Source organism: Lactuca sativa, chromosome 9, assembly GCF_002870075.4.
Source record: "Lactuca sativa cultivar Salinas chromosome 9, Lsat_Salinas_v11, whole genome shotgun sequence".
NCBI classification, from domain to species: Eukaryota; Viridiplantae; Streptophyta; class Magnoliopsida; order Asterales; family Asteraceae; genus Lactuca; species Lactuca sativa.
The window spans coordinates 52,181,368-52,201,895 of NC_056631.2; the positions used below are offsets into that span (position 1 = coordinate 52,181,368).

General features: G+C 36.2%; 1 protein-coding gene across 1 annotated transcript; it reads left to right on the top strand.

The window, feature by feature from the left end:
- The first annotated feature begins 13,691 nt into the window (after nucleotides 1-13,691).
- On the top strand, nucleotides 13,692-16,718 carry LOC111921227 (O-fucosyltransferase 6). The gene is made up of 9 exons (XM_023916800.3): nucleotides 13,692-14,084; nucleotides 14,157-14,216; nucleotides 14,324-14,417; nucleotides 14,505-14,581; nucleotides 14,669-14,757; nucleotides 14,853-15,036; nucleotides 15,117-15,401; nucleotides 15,485-15,816; nucleotides 16,069-16,718. The coding sequence occupies exons 1-9, from the start codon at nucleotides 13,923-13,925 to the stop codon at nucleotides 16,463-16,465; spliced, it is 1,680 nt and encodes a 559-aa protein (XP_023772568.1). The 5' UTR covers nucleotides 13,692-13,922; the 3' UTR covers nucleotides 16,466-16,718.
- Nucleotides 16,719-20,528: the final 3,810 nt, after the last annotated feature.

Genomic DNA, 20,528 nt, shown 5'->3' on the forward strand with positions numbered 1-20,528 from the left:
GTAGATCCTTAAGAGAAAATAAGATAATGGGGATGGGTAATTGGGTTGATTGTTTGATGTTTAAACATAATAATTATATTATTGTGGGTTGAAAATCCTATGTACTCACCAGGTTTCCCAACCTGACCCACTCCAGCTTATTTCTATCACAGGTGTCGATATGAAGTTACATTACACTGAGAGATTAAAGAGGTGTAGATCACTAGTGATAATGAATATAAGTTCTGTTTATGCTTATGTTTCTGTATTGACAATGACATCCCAAATGTTTTTAAATGAATAAAAATACATTTCTGCGAAAATGCTTTAATAACGTATCTATCATGTTTTACTGGGAACAAATTCCGCAACATTTTTATCAAAAGAAGCACTCTAATTTTTATAAAGCATAAACAAAACCGGTCTTTTCTGACTGTGAAAATGGGGATGTCACAGTTGGTATTAGAGCATCAGTTTAAGCGAACTAGGAATAAGGATTTTTTTCTAAACTTAAACTTAGAATGCTAAGCGATGATTGTGAGGAGTGTGTCTAATATATTTTAGGAAGTATACCTGAATAGACACAAGCACTAGCTTTATTAGGGAAAATGCCTAAAATGTTTTTATGTGCTAAATGATTTGTGATGTTTTATGCATTATATGATCGGATCTATGGTCTGTTGCCGACCGGATCTGGAAAATTTATGTGTTCATAATTCTAAACGTTTAATTACGGTATTAGAACTGGCATGTAACTTTTCGGAGTAATAAGGAGGATTACACATCTAAATCTTCTCTATTTATATTCTCGTCTCTATGCGCTGAACGTATGCTTCCGTGAACGTAACGTCATGGTGAAGGCTGGTAGCAAATTGAGTAAATGGAGGAAATGAAAAGGCTTATGATAGTGAATGACACCTATCGAAAGATATCGTAAGATTGGTATCTTGCCTTTAGAATTTGTATGGTAAAATAACAGTGTGTTTAGAAGAGTACGGTACGTCCGAAGTACACCTTCGATCGGCGGGATGATGGAACGATTGGTGTAATTCCTGAAGTTGTCCCATTGTATGGCGTTTCCTTCACCAACCGAGTTGAAGCAGAATTGATGATTGAAGATACGCATGGAAGAAGTCCTGGTAGAGTCTAGAGAAAATTTTATGATTGTTTGGACACATTTGTATGTGTTAGAATTGTTTTTGTGATAGTAACTTGGAAAACTGTGAGACAATACTTAGGACGAGTATGAGTAGGTGTGAATGGTAATAGAGGCCTATATACTACCGGAAGCACATCACTCACACTTGGATCAGGGAAAGTCACAAGGTTACCAAGAAGCTAGTAATTGATTTCGTTTTGTTCGTGTATGTCGTTACCATTGTTTCGGTAATGACTAAGACAGATGATTATTTCGACCCTAGTGGTCATATCAAATCGAGTCCGACTAAGATGAGTATGTTATGTGGTTCAGAGGACCAAGATCGATAGCATCCAACTTAATCCAAAAGATTGAAGTAAAAGATAAGCGAAGCAATCAAAAGAAGTATTGCAATCGTTGTTGGAGTAAGAAGCTTGTAGCTAGAAATGTTACATACTAAAATATGATCATATCACATTAGAACATGAAGGTAGGTATATTCCATTCTGCAATTTGACTCTAAGAGACCTGAGTCTAAGCGTTGCATCATACGATGAGAGGTCATTACAACACGGCCCATCAATCTATCGTGGAAATCAAATAAACTTAACTTAAGTTTGTTAAGAAGAAGGAGTCTCTGATAAAGAGCGAGGTTGTGACATGAAGGTCATGATTGAAAGTCTAACAAGACATAGAGAACGGGTGCAAGATCAAGCACTGCTTGTAGTCAAGAAGATTAGGAGTTAAATACGCATTCGAAGGAACATAGAAGTTACGATTTTTACCTAGGATAAAGAGATAACGTACGGAGTCATTATACATCCCTATTTTGTTGATGATTCTGGGACGTAATCATCCTAAGGGGGAGATAATTGTAACGCCCGCAGATCCGGGCTAGTTAATTTAGAGACGATGAGAATCAAAAATGAGTTTTTGTTGGAAGATTATTTAGAAGGATTAATCTTATACAAGTTGTATTATATGTTACAAGGGTTCCGTACATATAAAGAACGCCGAAATCCGAGTTATAACGAAGAAGTTATGGCCGTCGAAGTTTTACGGCAAAACCGGCACGACACCGGGAGACGTAAATAGTGAATTTACAGTAGAAGACTTTTTAGCCTTAGTGATCTAAAAAAAAATTGTAGTATACGTTAAACCGAAAACATACAAAAAAAAGAACGCCCAAATCTAACTATGTATGAGGAAGTTATGAATTTTCTAAGATTTGGCATAGCAGTGCACAACCCGAAACTCGAATTTTAGTTTGAGCGATTTTTGGCCTACGCGACCTAAATGAGCATTGAAGATCTCATTAATAGGAACTCAACGGTAAAAAAACAGACAAAAATAGAGTCCGTATGTAGAAGTTATGAATTTTACGCGGACATTTAACAGTATAATCTCCTCCTACTGTTAAATTTAAGATCGGTCGAGAATTAGCCGATGGAGTCAAAGGAAATTATTTTAAAGTAAACGAAGCACTGTCCGAGTACCGAGTCACCACCTTATTAAGTGATTGCATAGTTACTTTCATCTTACGCATAGATATGAAGTATTTTATATAAACTAAGTGTAATATGTGCATATTATCTGAATACTTGTTGTCTATGCTGGATGAACGATTTTATACATGTTTTAAATGATTTAAACTGTATATATATATATATATATATATATATATATATATATATATATATGATAATATTTTGGGTAAAACATGGGTAGATGTAATAGATGAAATATGAGTTGTATGATGAGTTGAGAGGTGTTATAGACCATGAGGTGAGTGTGAGAGGTGGACGATGTGAGAAGCCTTTCCCAAATGATGGCCCCATCATCTAACAGACTATGGATGACAACCACAGACTATTCTAGACAGTCTAGTGGAACACTAGCAGACTCGCAACCTGTAGGTGTTGTGAACGATGTGTTCACCCGGTGTACTGTAAACCCTGGCGATCATGCAGACTTGGTGCCTAAACCTTGACGATCATGCAGACTTGGTGCCAAAACCCTAGCGACTATGCGGATTTAGTGCCTATTGTATAAACATTGGCGACTATACAGACTTAGTGCCAAAACCCTAGCGACTATGCGGACTTAGTGCCTGTTGTATAAACTCTGGCGGCTATGCAGACTTAGTGCCTAAATCCCGGTGACGATGGACTTCATGCTGATTCCTTAGGATGATCCTTAGGAATGAATGAACGAGGAATAGGTGATTCTTAGGGTAGATCCTTAAGAAAAAAGAAGATAATGGGGATGGGTAATTGGGTTTATTGTTTGATGTTTAAACATAATAATTATACTCCCTCCATCCCAAAATTATAGTCCATCTTTCCTTTTAGGTTTGTATCAAAATAATAGTCCATTTCTAAAAATAAATAATTTTTTTACCAAAATACCCCCTCATTATTATTTAACCAACTAAGCATTTAATGGAATATTAAATGCAAAGTAAGGACAAAACTGTCATTATATTAAATAAAATTAGTGGTAATTAATGCTTTTCTTAATCTGTGTGTTTTTTGTTTGTGGACAATAATATTGGGACGGAGGGAGTATTATTGTGGGTTGAAAACCCTATGTACTCACCAGGTTTCCCAACCTAACCCACTCCAGCTTATTTCTATCACATGTGTCGATATAAAGTTACATTACACTGAAAGATTAAAGAGGTGTAGATCACTAGTGATAATGAATGTAAGTTCTGTTTATGCTTATGTTTCTGTATTGACGATGACATCCTAAATGTTTTAAAATGAATAAGAATACATTTCTTCGGAAATGCTTTGATAACGTATCTATCATGTTTTACTGGGAACAAATTCTACAACATTTTTATCAAAAGAAGTACTCTAATTTTTATAAAGCATAAACAAAATCGGTCTTTTTTGGCCGTGAAAATGGGGATGTCACAATAAAACCCCAAAAACGATTTATGTTCGATTTTTGAAGAGCAAACTTAATTTCAATAAAGGAAATTGAAGATTTTTTAGCATGTGTTCATGTTTATCTTTTTCTAAGTGTGTATTTGTGTTCATCTTTTTTTGTGTTTGTGTTCATCATTTTAGATTTCGATTTTTAAATAATAAACACAATAACACACACACATAATATATGGGTATGTATTCTTGAAAATCGAATGAAGATATATGAAGATCTGGAAATCAAATGAATATAACTGAAGATCTGAAAATCGATGTGTGTGTTCTTGAACAAAAATCACGTGTGTGTGTTCTTAATCAAAAATCATGTTTTGATCTTATTCGAGTTCCATTTGTGAAAATGAGACGTTACACATAAACATCAATAGCCCAACACATTTCATCAATGATTGTCCCACATTTATAAGTACTGAATGAGTACAAAAACAAATATGACTTATTTTGAAACAAAAAAATATTAAGGACTAAATGTGTACAAAATATTAAGGACTAAATGTGTACAAAATGAGAAATATATGACACTATTAAGTCATTTTTCCTGGCTAACCTGGAGTAACCGATCATAAGGACTGAATGTGTACAGTTTAACAAGTTGAAGGCGTAAATGTGGATGAAAAAAACTCAATGACCAAATATGTACAAATCGAAAAATAATTACCCTTTTAAGTCATTTCCCTTCGGTGGAATCCTAAGAAATTGAAAGGAATATTTCCTTTGAAAAAGTTGTTGATAGACAAAAATGAATGAAATTTGATTTCGGTAAATTTTCATTAATATACACGTTTCAAGGAATTTATCATTTTTTGTGGTAAGTACAAAGAATTCAAATTCATTCCCTCTCTATTTATATTAAAAATACAAAGGTACCCTTTTATATTGTGAGTTCTCCATAATCAAACAAATTCCACCATGATTCATTAGGCCAAGCTTCTCACCATGGGGAGCACCGGTCTTGTTCATCAAGAAGAAAGACGGATCATTTCGTATGTGCATCAACTACAGGGAACTCAACAAGCTTATCGTTAAAAATCGTTATCCCCTACCCCGAATTGACGACTTATTTGATCAACTTCAAGGAGCAAACTACTTCTCGAAGATGGATCTACGATCCGGGTATCAACCGTTACGAGTGTCAGAGGAGGATGTTCCCAATACAGCCTTCCGAACTCATTATGGACACTACGAGTTTGTAGTGATTCCGTTCGGATTAACCAATGCACCAGCTGTATTCATGGACCTGATGAATAGGGTGTGCCGTCCTTACTTGGATCAGTTCGTTATCATCCCGGCAAGGCCAACGTAGTAGATGACGCCCTAAGTAAGAAGGAATATGTTGGTCGTAGAGTCAAATCATTGACTATGACAATCCATTCACACTTGTCCACACAAAATAAGGAGGCTCAGCTCGACGCTTTGAAACCTGGAAATGTGGCAAGCGAATACCTGAGAGGAATGGATAAGAACTTGCAAATCAAGGGTGCCGGAGCGTTACATTTCATGGACCAAATCTGGACACCAAAACACGGTGGCTTCAGAGACGTAGTCATGACTGAGGCGCATCCCAGAGCCCTCGGGGGCTCCGCTCTACCCTTCCTCCCGTCAGTGATCCTCATTGTAGCCGGCGCGGGAGCCTGTGTCGGCTTAGTGGCTAGTAGGGACACTTGGCCTTCATATGGCCCACCTGCTCACAATGGTAACAAAGTCTGACTCTAGGAGCTGGAGTCTATTGCATGCAATCCCTGGCCAGATGGCCCTACTTGCCACATTTGTGGCACCCGCTCCCTGATCGACAAATCCCCAAATGAGCCTCTCCGCACTCCCCACGAGTGCGGCCCGGCTGTCCCCCAGACCTGGTAGCAGCGGTCTTGGACCACTTCGACACCGTCTGTGACTGCGCCGAGTCCTGCCTCTGCTCCCGTATCTGTAACTTAATCTCCAACTCACGCCGCCTAGCGGCCTCCTGTAACTCCAGTAGTGTATCACATTTTTGGGTAGCAACAAATTGACGGATATCGGTCTGGAGCATGCTCAGATAACATGTCATCTAAGCCTGCTCAGAAGCAAACTCCAGGCAAAACATCGCCCTCTCAGTAAACATGCGGGTGATCTCTGTCACCAACTCCGTACCCTGTCTCAGATCCAAGAACTCCTGCGACAGTTGCTCGCGCTCGACCCGTGGAATGTAGCAAGCGTGCAACATATCCCTGAACTGCTCCCAAGTAAGAGCATCTCCCCGGTCATCCATATACGACCCAGTCATCAATCTCCACCAGTCTTTTGCCCTAGAACTTAAAAAGTTCAGGGCACATCTAACCTTCTGGTCAGCATGACATGAGCACGTGAAGAAACATTCCTCCACATCAGACAACCACCTCATGGCTATAATCGGGTCATGAGTCCCATCGAAGGTTGCGGGATTCGTGTTATCGAAGTCCCGGTACTGGAAGTCCCGACTGGATCCTCCCCCTGCCGTTGTTATAGTCGATGCAGCTGTTGCGGCAGCCGTCTCTGCAAGGGCTGCGTAGCGCTCGTCGAAATACTCGACCATGGCGGTCTAAATAGACCCAAACATCTCCGAAAGTTGTGCCCGGAACAAAATGGCAACCTCATCGTGCAGGATCTCTCGAATCATTGCATCTAGCTCATCAGTCCTCATATGACCCACAACCTCGGGTGTTGTTGGTCCCTCCTGTCCACCATCTCTTGATCCTAATCCTGATCCGGATCCAACCACAAAGTGTTTCGTAACCACCATTCTGAAAACATACCAGTAAGATATCATATAATCAACCAACTCCCAACTAAACCCTAGGGGTTGTGACTTCCTTACTATGTGTATGGGTCTTGTGCTTTCAGTAGTACTGGCCCATACTACCTTCCACACCTACCCATATTTGTCTCAAGTATCACCACAACACCCTAACAATATACATAAACATAGCGAAAGCTTAATCCTCACTCCTAGAGGAATGATAAATATCTCATAACTGGCATCCCGGCCTCTCACAACCCACCCATGAAACTTTCACCAACCCTGCAGCACTCGTGTATGCTAGCCATACATAATGTTGGACCCTATAGACTTTCAAATACCTGATCCTACCATAAGCCCTTCATCAAACAAGAACAGGAAATAAGGCCAAACCAAACATTCCCAGGCTATAAGATCTTAATTATGTACATTCGTGATGCATACACTAAGCAACTATAGTAATGATGTCAATTTCATACAAGGAAAAACCCTAGGCTACCAGGCATCATATAATCAGACAATTCTATCATGCAATTCCTGAAGATCCCTACCCTAGTACTAGCATGCTGTTCTAACATATCACAAAAATCAAATAATTTTTAAGGTATTTTGGGGTCTATCCACGAGCTCCGACTGATTGTACACTTGCATCCTCCTTAAAAGTCAAAGTTAAATCAAGGTCCACGTTCCCGATCCCAAGCCAACAATCAAACAAGAACATGACAAGAGATCGAGCCCATGCCCTTAACCCGACTTTTTATTATAATTTCTTTTTCAAAAACATTTGCAAAAACTCTCAGATCCTAGTTTGAGACTGGATTCACACAAGTGTTTATCCAATTCACTCAAACCAGGGCTCCGATACCAACTTGTAACATCCATAAAAATCAGGCCAAATTTAAACTTTTTTTAAAATCATTTAGAAACCAACAATTATTACAAATTTGTTTTCAAAACAGTTCTATATCAGAGTATCCCAGAAACATAGTCATAAAATGTGAGGAGCTGTACGATCACGCCTTTGCCTTCTTGCGATCATCTGAAGTACCTGAAACCAAAACTAAAAATGTAAGCCCAAAGCTTAGTAATTTCCCCCAAAATACGCATACACACAACAATATACATATAATCACAAACATCATACTATGGGTCCAGTCAACCATCGGGTTGGAATACCCCAGGCCCTCAACCATCCGGTTGGAATGCCAACATACTATGGGTCCAATCATCCTCGAGATGGAATACCCCAGGCCCACAACCAGCAGGTTGGAATGCCCACATACTACAAGTCCAATCATCCTCGAGATGGAATACTCATGGCCCACAACCATCGGTTTAGAATGCCTAGGTCTATTGGCTTTCACACAAAGCAGATAAGCCTCAACCACTAATCAAACATGTGCAAATATAGCAGAAAATCACATAACAGTCTATAGACAGACAAACCGATCTAACAGATCATAACGTAATAACATCCTATCTACCAGGATACTAATCTAACAGATCATAATAGCATAATACTAGGGGTGCAAACGAGCCAAGATACTCGCGAGCTACTCGGGATCGGATCGTTAAAAGCTCGACTCGAAATCGGTTTTAAACGAGCCCGAGCCGAGCTCGAGCTTAAAATTAAGCTCGTTTATTAAACGAACTCGAGCTCGAGCCTATGTCATTAAGCTTGATTAGGCTCACGAGCCTAAACGAGCCTTTACATAATATAATTTATTATTATTTATATATATTAAAATAAAAATATATTAAAGGAATTACGGATTTAGGATATTAGTAAACGAGCTTCTTAACGAGCTCGAGCCGAGCTTAAGCTTATTTAGGCACGTCAGATAAAAAACGAGTCAAGCCCGATCCCGAGCCGAGCTTGGATAATTCTTTACGAGCTCGAGCCGAGCTCAGTACAAGAAAGCTCGATTCGAGCCGAGCTCGAGCTCGAGCCTCATATAACTTAAACGAGCCCGAGCCGAGCCTGACCAGGCTCGGGCTCGGCTCGGCTCGTTTGCACCCCTACATAATACCATCCTATTTACCAGGATACTGATCTAACAGATCATACTACCATAACATATCAGGATAACAATCCAAAAGGGCTGACCTTGGTGCCTTCGACCCTTGAGTATAGTGAGGAAAACTCACCTCACAACTGTCGAACTGAAGGGATAAGCTCAAACCCTCGAATCGCAATCACGAACTCCACTACCTATATTTACCATAAGACCATTTCCATAAATTTCCATTTTACCAAAATACCCCCAGAAGTCAAACTAGTCAACCCTTAGTCAAAGTCAAGGTCAACGGTCCATGTTGACCCAACTCGTCGAGTGCAGCTCACTGACTCGTCGAGTCCTTCCAAAACTCGAGAAGTCATGAAACCCCTAGTTGAATCATCGAGTTTTCAGACAACTCGTCAAGTCCATGCATGTTCACAAGTTGGGAAAACCGTAACTGACTCGTCGAGTCGTCTCATTGACACGCCGAGTTCATGCAGAAACCCTTGAGTCTAATCTTCATCGGAATCGCCAAGTTGAGAATGCAACTCGTCGAGTCCCTTCAGTCCTTTCTCCATTCAGATAATTTTAAGCCACCACAAAGCTCCATATCGCAGATCTAAGCTCCTAGGGCATACTTCTTACGTAAAGTTGAAAACTTTACATGCATGCAAGGTGCTAAGGGACAAGATCTAGCTAAAGATGAGGTTCTAAGTGAGGAAAAAGGCATTAACTTATTAAAGACTGAAGCTTTATGACTTTAAGAGCCAAGATGAGCCTAGATCTGAAGTTGCAACTTCAGATCATACCCAATACTCAAAATGAATCATCAATATTGCTAAAATGGCCCTAAAATTGAATAGATCTAGTTAGAAGAAGGTCAAGGTAATGACTTGTTACCTCAAAAATGATGCTAAGATGAAGTAGGAATCGGATCCACAACCTTTTTCTTGTTCAAAGCTTAAAAATCACACAAATGGAGAGTAAGCAATGATTTAGGGTTTCTGGAATCAAGAGGGGACTGTAAGGGAGGCTAAGGGGGCAAATGATCCTTTCAATAGGGTGCAAAACCCTAGAAATTAGGGATTCATCCTCCAGCACCAACTCGTCGATTTGTGTCATCTGACTCATCGAGTTGGTCACTTAAAACACGCGGCCAATCTCGTTCCTACTCGACGAGTCAGGGCATCCAACTCGTCGATTTGACCTTTCAAAAAGAAAATAAAACTGTAAAGTTTATACCTGAGAGTCGGGGTGTTACATGGAGACCGTTGCTTAGGAGGACTCTGTTGTTGTGGTGATGGAGACCGCTCCTTAGGAGGACTCTATTGTTGTGGTGGCGACTGCACTTTGTCTAGAGTCCAATTTATATAACGCACAAAGAATGGCAAATGGATCTCAGCAGGTGTTGGTTCAAAAACACATGGGATGTTATTTTCCTGCAAAATTAAAAAATTAAATTTAAGTATATAAATTTGTTGTAATTTTTAACTATATATAATTAATATAAGGAATGTATAACTATACCACTGAAACGTCTAATATACGTAAACATTGCTTAAGAGATAATTGTGTTTTTATTCTCCATGCCCTCATTCTTGGAATTTCATTTTCTGTGTGATGCGCAAACCTCAAAACTTCTGGAAATGTCTCCAAAATCCATACCTAGTATTACGAGAAAAAATTATGCTTTGTCCAAACTTATAAGCACTTAAAAAATATAAGTAATTGCACCTAAAACTAACCTTCAACGGAAGCCGAAAACCGATCACCGTATACTTCATCATCTTCGCGTAACCCACACTTTCATTATCTCGTAAATAACTATAGATTTTACCAGACCATAATCGTAATTGTGTTTCACTAAACCTCCACAAATACATACCCCACGCAAACCTGTCGTACTCATTATAATTAATATAAATCATCAAGTATTTATAAATAAATAATATATAATAAATTTAATATTTGTCCAATTATATTGACTATCGGCTAGCTCATACACTGCCGGCGGAATGCACGTATTCTCGTCTCGTCCTATGAGACTCCTAAAAAAAACATCATTTGCATAACCATTACCGCATCCTCATCGCTACACGTCGAGAATGTTGGCCCTTTTATGTAGTCTTCTAAATCTTTCAGCAGTAAATCTTCATCTCTCACATTAGGGAACAACCGATTCCTTAATGCTAAACTTGTGCCGACTTTTGTATTTGTTATATCAACATACGATCCAAATCTCAAACCGCTAATCAAACAAAATTCTGTTTCACCATGTTCAACCATCATGCCTTGTAACTCGAACTGAAACTTCCCAGCCCTGGCTACCTCTACATCACGAACCTCATGCAACATCATCAAATGACAGTGCATCGGGTTACCATTCGGGGTGGGCATACCAATGAAGATCCCAAAAGCTATCTCTCAAAATAATTCAACTCGCCTACTATTTAGTTTTGTAATGTAATTTTTCAACACAGTCCCCAACGCCACTTTAAAAGTACATTCTGCAGCCCATCCACGCAAACTATGTTGCAAATGATTAAACATATATGCCAAAATTATAAAAAAAATAATACTGAAAAGTAACTTTAAATAGCATTGTACTTTTATTTTTTTAGCATCGTACTTATATATTGTTTTTTTAACAGTTTTATGCAACAAAAATGATGTTTTTATTTTATAACTTTTTATACAATGGTCTGTGTGAATAATTATCTTTCAAAATAAATTGTCCCTTTTTTATAATAAATTTACAAAAATTTACAGAAAGGTCCCATATATTTTATAAAATTTACATATATGGTCCATTTTAATAATAATTATAGAAATTTTCAATGTTTTTTTTTTAAATTACAGAAATAATTCGAAATCGATTTTAATATTAATTTACATATAATCAACATAAAATGATCTCAATATTCAATGGTCTATTTTAAGAGATAATAATTATAGAAAATCGTGTGTGTGTGTGTGTGTGTGTGTATATATATATATATATATATATATATATATATGTATATATCGTTCCGCAGAGGACCTCTGTGAATCTGTTCATGACGAAAAACTGTGAATAAATCAATTTCTTATTTCTTTGATTCCAATCCTTACACCCTAACAAACATACATGTTTATATATAACATTTAACCTATCAATTTCCAATTCATATAATCAATTTCTACTTCCGAGTTTATACAAAGATTAGGAAAAAATTGAAATATTACTTGAGTTCCATATCCATCGGATAACACATCGGAGTGCAATTGCTCCATAAATCGAGGTCGTCGTGACATTTTTGTGTTCGTTGCGATCACAAATCGACGTCCGCAACTTCCTTCCGCGAATCGACTGTCTAAACCCTAAACCCTAGCCTTCTTCCACGTTCGAGTAAGGAGGAATAGAAGATCCGCAGAGCAATAAAGAATCCGCAGAGAAAATAGAAGATCCGTAGAGACGCCTCTACGGATCCTTAAAACCCCGAAAAAAAATTGTCGGTTAGCGATGCCACTTCATTTTCACAGAGTTGTGTATCATCCTCAGAAGCTTTAATTAATCCACAGAGCACCCTCTGTGGATCTTATGGTCATTTTTCAAAACTTAAATTTTCATGGTCAAAAGGTTTAAACACACCCCCAAATTTGGTTATGTACCGAATAATCTCTATAATAATTGCTCAGTTGTGAATAGTCAATTAAAAAAACAAATAATAATAATAATAAGGGATAATGACTTAAAAGGGTAATATATTTTTCGATTTGTACACATTTGGTCACTAAGTTTTTTTTCGTCCACATTTACTCCTTCAATTTGTTAAACTGTACACATTCAGTCCTTATGACCGGTTACTCCAGGTTAGCCGGGAAAAATGACTTAATAGGGTAATATATTTCTCACTTTGTATACATTTAGTCCTTAATATTTTTGTACACATTTAGTCCTTAATATTTTTTTTGTTTCAAAATAAGTCATTTTTGTTTTTGTACTCATTCAGTACTTATGAATGATTTCTTTAGGTTTTCTCACGACATCTTACGTGAGACAATCATTGATGAAGTGTGTGAGGTTGTTGATGTTTATGTGTAACATCTCTTTTCACAACCAAAATTTTTTATTTTTAAATAAGGCAAAAGTCCCTAATTATAAATCCATTATGAAGAAAAAACGTTTATTCCAAAATACATTTATCGGAAATCAGAGTAATATAAGAAACATGAAATCCTCAATATTGTTGATGAGTGTGTACAATCATGTCTTCGTCTTCCACGATCAACGATACATACTGAAAACATAAACAACTTGGTAAGCACAAAGTTTAGTGAATTTTTTCAATATTGTTGATGAGTGTGTACAATCATGTCTTCGCCTTAACCCAATCGCTCTTCTCGAGCCTCCGTTCCTACACCTTACAACCGACCCGCACCAGCTATCTTGGCCCACAACATATAGCAGGACCACATCAACCTATCACACCACCATATGACTGTCCCACGTAAGATGTCGTGAGAAAACCTAAAAAAATCATCAATAATTACTAAATGAGTACAAAAACAAAAATAACTTATTTTGCAACAAAAAAAAATACTAAGGACTAAATGTGTACAAAAATATTAAGGACTAAATGTGTACAAAGTAAGAAATATATTACCCTATTAAGTCATTTTTACCGGCTAACCTGGAGTAGCCGGTCATAAGGACTAAATGTATACAATTTAACAAATTGAAGGGGTAAATGTAAACAAAAATAAAAATCAGTGATTAAATTTATAAAATTAAAAAATACATTACTTTTTAAGTGATTATCCCTAATAATAATTAAAAAAAAAATACCATGGTGGTGCTTTAAAAAGGTAATAACTAGCCCTTATTTTTCCCGTGTGTTTGCTGGACCCAATTCCAAAAGCTGCCAACGTTTCCATATGAATTTCTTACACAAAGATTCAATCTTCATCAAATAAACCTCACTGCAAGTCGAGATTAAACCTCCATAGATCTTGTTTCCCACCTTTATTTACTCTCCCTCTCTCTTAAACTCTTATAGAGAAAGAAAGAGCGAGTGGAATTGCGTTCCAACGCCACCCCGACCAGGCGACTACTGTTACTCATGGATGGGCACCGGCGGCGCCACATCCCCAAATATAGCCGTTTCCGTCACCTAATCCCGGCAATCTCTGCTATATCCGCCGCCATTCTCCTCCTCTATTGTTTCCTCTCTTTTCTAGCCCCTTCCCCTGATCATTTTCACCACTTTGGACACCATACCTCTGTAAGTTCTTTCTCTTTGAATTATTAGAAACACATCATTTAAAGTTTATCAACTGATTTTATTTGATCGCAGTTCGATGATCATACCATTGACGATGATACACCTAAAGCTGCTCCAATCTTCGAAGTTCCGGTTAGGTTTTATTGCTTATATTGGGATACGAATGCTTGTAATGTGGTTGATTGGATCCAAATTAGCTCATTCGATTATCATTCATTTCATCTTTTATTGCGATCTAGACCAGTAGCAAGATGATTAGTGACCGAAATCTTTGGAGCACAAGTATGTCAAAATTCTATTTTGGATGCAGTAATGCCACCAGTCAGTTCCCAAGTAAGTGGTTTCCTCAAAACTCAAAAGGGTAGTTACTTCTTGTAATGCTTTTCATTAATTTGTGTGTTTTCTTTGCTTTAACTACAGAAGCTCAATCAGTAACACGCCCTAATCGATACTTGCTGATTGACACCAGTGGAGGTTTAAACCAACAAAGAACTGGGGTAACTCATACTTGATAACTTGATATCTTCCTTCATTTCATCCGATTTACATAAACTAATTTATATTAATTCTACCTGTAATCTCAGATTACAGATGCTGTTGTTGCTGCACGTATTCTAAATGCTACTCTTGTTGTTCCTAAACTCGATAAGAAATCTTTCTGGAAAGATTCAAGGTTAGTTTCACCAATAAATCCATTTCTATATAACTTGGATGTATCATGTAATGTAATGTAGCTGATATAAATATACAACGCTTTTTTCTATACAGTACTTTCTCTGAGATATTTGATGTTGATTGGTTTATATCAAATCTATCAAAAGATGTGAAAATTATACGGGAACTTCCTCATAAGGGAGGCAAAAAATGGTCTCCATACAGTACACGTGTACCTAGAAAATGTGATGAAAGATGCTATCATATTCATGTGCTTCCTTTGTTTTCAAAAAAACGTGTAAGTCCCACGTTTATCAAATAATCAGTTAATTATAATCAAGGATAACTTTACTTAAAGTATGTATTATATTTTGACAGGCTGTTGAACTAAGTAAGTTTGATTACAGACTTGCTAACGAGTTAGAAACCGATTTTCAAAAGCTTAGATGCAGGGTGAATTACCATGCTTTAAAATTCACAGCTCCCATAGTCAAAATGGGTCAAACATTGGTCAACCGAATGAGGAATATGGGAAAACATTTTGTTGCTCTTCACTTGAGATTTGAACCCGATATGCTTGCTTTTTCGGGTTGCTATTATGGTGGAGGAGAGAAGGAAATAAAAGAACTCGGTAAAATCCGCAAGAGATGGAAAACTTTAAACGTAATAGTACTTTTTTCTTTATACTATCTATCTGGATAAAGTGTTGTCTCGATAAATGATGTTTAAAAAAAATATATTTACAGATTAGTGATCCGGAAAAAGAAAGGAGACAAGGGAGATGCCCATTGACGCCGGAAGAAGTAGGGTTGATGTTAAGAGCACTCGGATACGATAAAAATGTTCATATCTACGTGGCGTCAGGTGAAGTATACGGTGGGGCCCACACGTTGGCTCCATTAAAGGCGCTTTTTCCAAACATTCATTCGAAAGACACCATAGCCACGAAACAAGAACTTCTACCGTTTTCACTGTTCTCTTCTCGTATGGCTGCATTGGATTTTATCGTGTGTGATGAAAGCGATGTTTTTGTCACAAACAATAACGGTAACATGGCCAAAATATTGTCTGGACGAAGGTACTTTTTTTTTATTACCAACAACAATTGTAACAAATGTAAACTAACAAGATACAAAACAGCTAGGGTTTTATATTATTATCAAATGAGGACAATATACAATGAAAGGAAAAGACATAATATATAGACTAGTTAATTAGGGTTTCTCAACATAAAACCCAATACAAAATAAATCCCAAAATTTTATTAGGCTAACAACAAAAACATGGGTTTATGGGAAAAATAAAATACGTTTTGTTCTGTGAGTGACAGGAGATATTTTGGACATAAAGTGACAATACGTCCAAACGCGAAGAAATTGGCTCGGTTGTTTTTGGAGAGGGAAAAGCTGACGTGGCAAGAGTTTTCGTCAAGAGTGCGGGTGCATCAAGTGGGATTTATGGGGGAGCCGAATGAGAGGCCGGGGAGTGGGGAATTTCATGAGAATCCAAAGTCTTGTATATGTGAAAAACCAGATGCTAAAGTGAAACTTGTTGGTAATAATAAGTATATTGATGATGATGATGATGATCAAGAAGAGGAGGAGGAAGAAGAAGAAGAAGAAGATGGTATTGTATCTAATCTTCGGTATCTGTTTAATGAGACAAATGTTGATGATGTTCCTTTGGTGTATGAAGAAAATGAATTGGAAGAGTTGCTTTCAGATTGAATAATCCTACACAATGGCAAAAACAAGGGCATTCAAAGAGAATGAAATCACCCGAAAATTGGGATTAAAGTACATATTCTAGATTCAAAGTTGTTAAGTTGGGGACTAAATTTTGTAGATGTGCATTCTGTTGAGTTAAGGTACAGACGAGTTTTTGTAACGAGAGAATACGATATGTGTGCTATGAAAGCAGTTGTAAGTTTGTTGTTAGAACATCCACATGAGTGTAATGTTAGTAATCTTTTAATTATTATTCTATGCATGCAAGCTTCTGTAATTTTACCCAAGGCTAGTGCGATATCAATACTATACCCAAAATAGCCCTCACAACAACCATATGTTAATAACTACTTCGTACTTATTAGCAAATATCATGATTATTAGAGAGCCAAAATAACTTTTCATTTAATAGCCAAAAATTTGCCATTATCCAAAATAAACAACCAAACCGTTATGTGAGGCTTACACGCTTGTGGTTTGGGCATTGAGCTACGGTTTTGAGGTATGCTCTAAAATCGGGTCCAGTTTAGATTTTTTAAGAACAGTTGGTTATGAACAAAACAGTAGCCGAGGCACCAAAGCAATAGTTTTTCTTTTTCTTTGTGATGACCACGGTTTGGTTGAAGTTGACTACTATTTCATATTGGTTTTGACAACATCCAAATTTAAATTACTAGATAAATATTACAAACGTTAAACAAATAGACAAATACAAAAAACACAAACTAATAAAAATACAGAGATACTTATATGGTTGTTTTAAAGCTTGTTAGAAATACGGAATATATTTCAAAATATTTCAAGCTTCTTCATGTGCAAATTTGGGCCCGTCACTTTGCCTTATGTAACAGTCCATGAATGAGTAACGGATCACCGTCTGCATCGGTACGTCCAACCAATAGCGAAAGCTAGTTGTCACAAATAACTCAGGACGTTCTTTGTCTAATAGTTTAAGCACCTCCACTATTTCATGACACGAGCTTTAACCAAAACACTAGTTATTAACTGTTTGTCCACATGCCAAGAAATAAATAATCACTAAATACGTTACCACATAATAAAAAGATATCACTATACATTTTACAAACTAAAAAAAACGAAAAAAAAAAAAAAAAAAAAAGACAACAAATAAAACTACCAAAACCGTAGATGGGGTATGTTATCTACTGTACAAATTGTTAATGCATATTTTGTATATCAACAAGTTGTACACCGTAGGTGACATAACACATCTATGTTTTTCTTATTCTTTTTTTTTGGCAAAAATCTATACCAAATACTATTAGGTTTCAAGGTAAACCATAGAAAGCAAATAAAAAATAAGGTTTATCGGAAAAACATGATTGTTGTTCGGAGCCACCAATGGAGAGAGTTTAGCTAGCTTCTATCACCGGAAACGACCTAAATTAATTTTTTTAAACTTTATATATTATGAGCTAATGGACCCCTATACTGTAGATAGACTACAAAACCATAGCCTAAATCGTAGCTTACTTCCGTCCAATTCTATCCAAACCATAGGTAACATACTCTCGTTTACTGTTTGGATGTCTATTTTTGGCTAATGACTAATTTTTGATTATTAAACAAAAATTCATTAGTTTTTTTTGGCTTGATTATTAATTTTTTTCTAATTATTACAATCAATAAATATTCATTAATATATTAACACAAACATGATTATATTTAATTTAATTGATACAAATTTTCTTAATTGTATAGTTAATATGATAAGTTAATAATCATTTTTATACATAAATATATTTATAAAATTTATAGCTACATTTTTTTTGTAAATATTAATCATTTTTATTATATATTTTTATCAATTTATCAATTTAACAATTCTAATATATTACTCAGAAAGAAATTATGCATAACAATATAGACATCTGCAAAATGTTCTATTTATTTTGGCAATGTTCTACACATTCAACATTAGTTCAAGTATTCTAGACTTGTTCCAAACATATTCAAAAGCAATTTTTTTTAGTTGTCCTAGTACACAATACCCACATATATTCATACAAAAGTCTAAAAAACTAAAATTCAAAGGAAAACGACTTATAGATAAGTAATCAATTCATAAAATAAAAATCATATTTTTAGCATATAATCTCAAATAATAACATAGAATCATACAAAGAATCAACATATACCCATAAAAATGGAATCTCTTCATGGCTAGAAGAATAAACTATTTGAAAATGTTGTAGTCCAAGGGGTATAGAGTACAAAATGAAGTTTAAACAATGTGTTTGACACATGAGCTTCATCATGTTATATATAAAGGGACCATATTACTCGTTGGACCATTTTGCCCATTTATCCATTTCGGAATTTAGGTCCAAAACGTACATTCTTGACTGAATGGTCATTTAAAAAAAAACTGCTTGTTTTTTTTTTTAAAAAAAAAAAACCTACAGAAAATGGTTAAATTACTCAATTTCCCAATAAACAATGTAAAAAAATAAGTAATATAATAATATTAAAGAATATATAATCAATACTAATTTTACGATACATATAAACCAAACTTTCAAAATCTGTGCAAATTAAGTGATGGACTTACATTTTAGAGAAAAGCATCATGATGAAAAGAATAGACGAATTCTACTATGAAGCAGTTACAATTTACAGGTTAGGCAAATAAAAACAAGAATATCAATATCCCCTATTTGTATTTTAGTTGTGTTCACTCATTTTTTTTGTAATGTAATATAAACACTCTTAAAAAAATAGTACCTATTGAAACATCATTAATTACTTTATACATTTTGCCACGAGTGATACAATGAAGCCTATTTACGTTTGTTGCGTGGTAATCTTGGTACAATATGGAATAGAATGATGTCAGAAAGATCAATATCTTCGTTTACAAGACTTAATTTGTCTAAAAGAGGGGTTGAGCTTGACTCCATCTTCTGTTTGGTTTGTGGTATTGGCGTGGAAATGTTGGCTCATGTTTTGTTTTCATGCTTACTGGACATTTGGTCGAAAGTTGGAAGGTTGGGTTTTCATGTCTCAGCTTCCATTCAAGAGTGGGTTGGGTGGATAATGTGTAATTACCGGCTACGAAAAAGAATTGTTTAGAGGTTCTTATCTTTACTACTCTATGGGTGTTGGGGATATAGGAATAGGGCGTGTTCAAACCGCGTGACGTGAAAAAGTTTATTAATATGATAACATTACATAAACCGCAATATCAACAAGCTAATTTTGTGTTAGAAATTTGGTTTTAATGTCACTTGGAAATCTGAGAATCGTGAATATCACTTTCAAATCAAAGTCTTGAGAGAGTATGTTTTTCGTGAGTACCAGATTATGACCAAAAAATTTAAAAAACTGGTTTTTGATCTATGTCTGAAAACTATCACAGGACAATTTCAAACTGTCACAAACCATCAAAACTGTTAAAACGGGTATTTTGATAGGGTAAAAAATTGGATCAATTCTAAAAAAACCAACCAGGGGCTCTGCTCCTTGGACCCCACTCCCAGGGACGTTGCCCCCAGACCCCCGTTCGTTCAGGAGTTCCGCCTCTAAATAACAGTGTACTTTAAATCTTGAACAAACTCAAATAGGTGGTACTCCGCAACTTCCTTACTTGTTTAATATTCATCAAAAATGATTTGGTCAACAAGTCAACCCATTACACTTAAATACAATTTGTAAAACAATACACCAACATGTTGTATGAATGTGAAAAATGAAACGTCTATTTATAATAGAAAACTCTTTAATCTTTTTTTTCTTGTAGATCAATATATGAGACTCCTTACTCCAACCTATGATACACATTCCATCGTCTATAGTCTATATTCTTTTTTCTTCATTTTTTTTTATCAAACACATTAAGATAGGTTCTTCAAAATATTTAAGGTAGTTTATAAATGTTTTTTTGTGTGTATAACTTGTTATAAACTTTTTAATTTTAAGTGGGTCAAGGGACCCACCTTCCCATAACATAACCTCGCTACTACCAACTACATAGATGCCACAAGTTTCTTTACATTGCTCAGACTATGGGTGAACATTTTGACCAGAATGGACCGGATCGGAG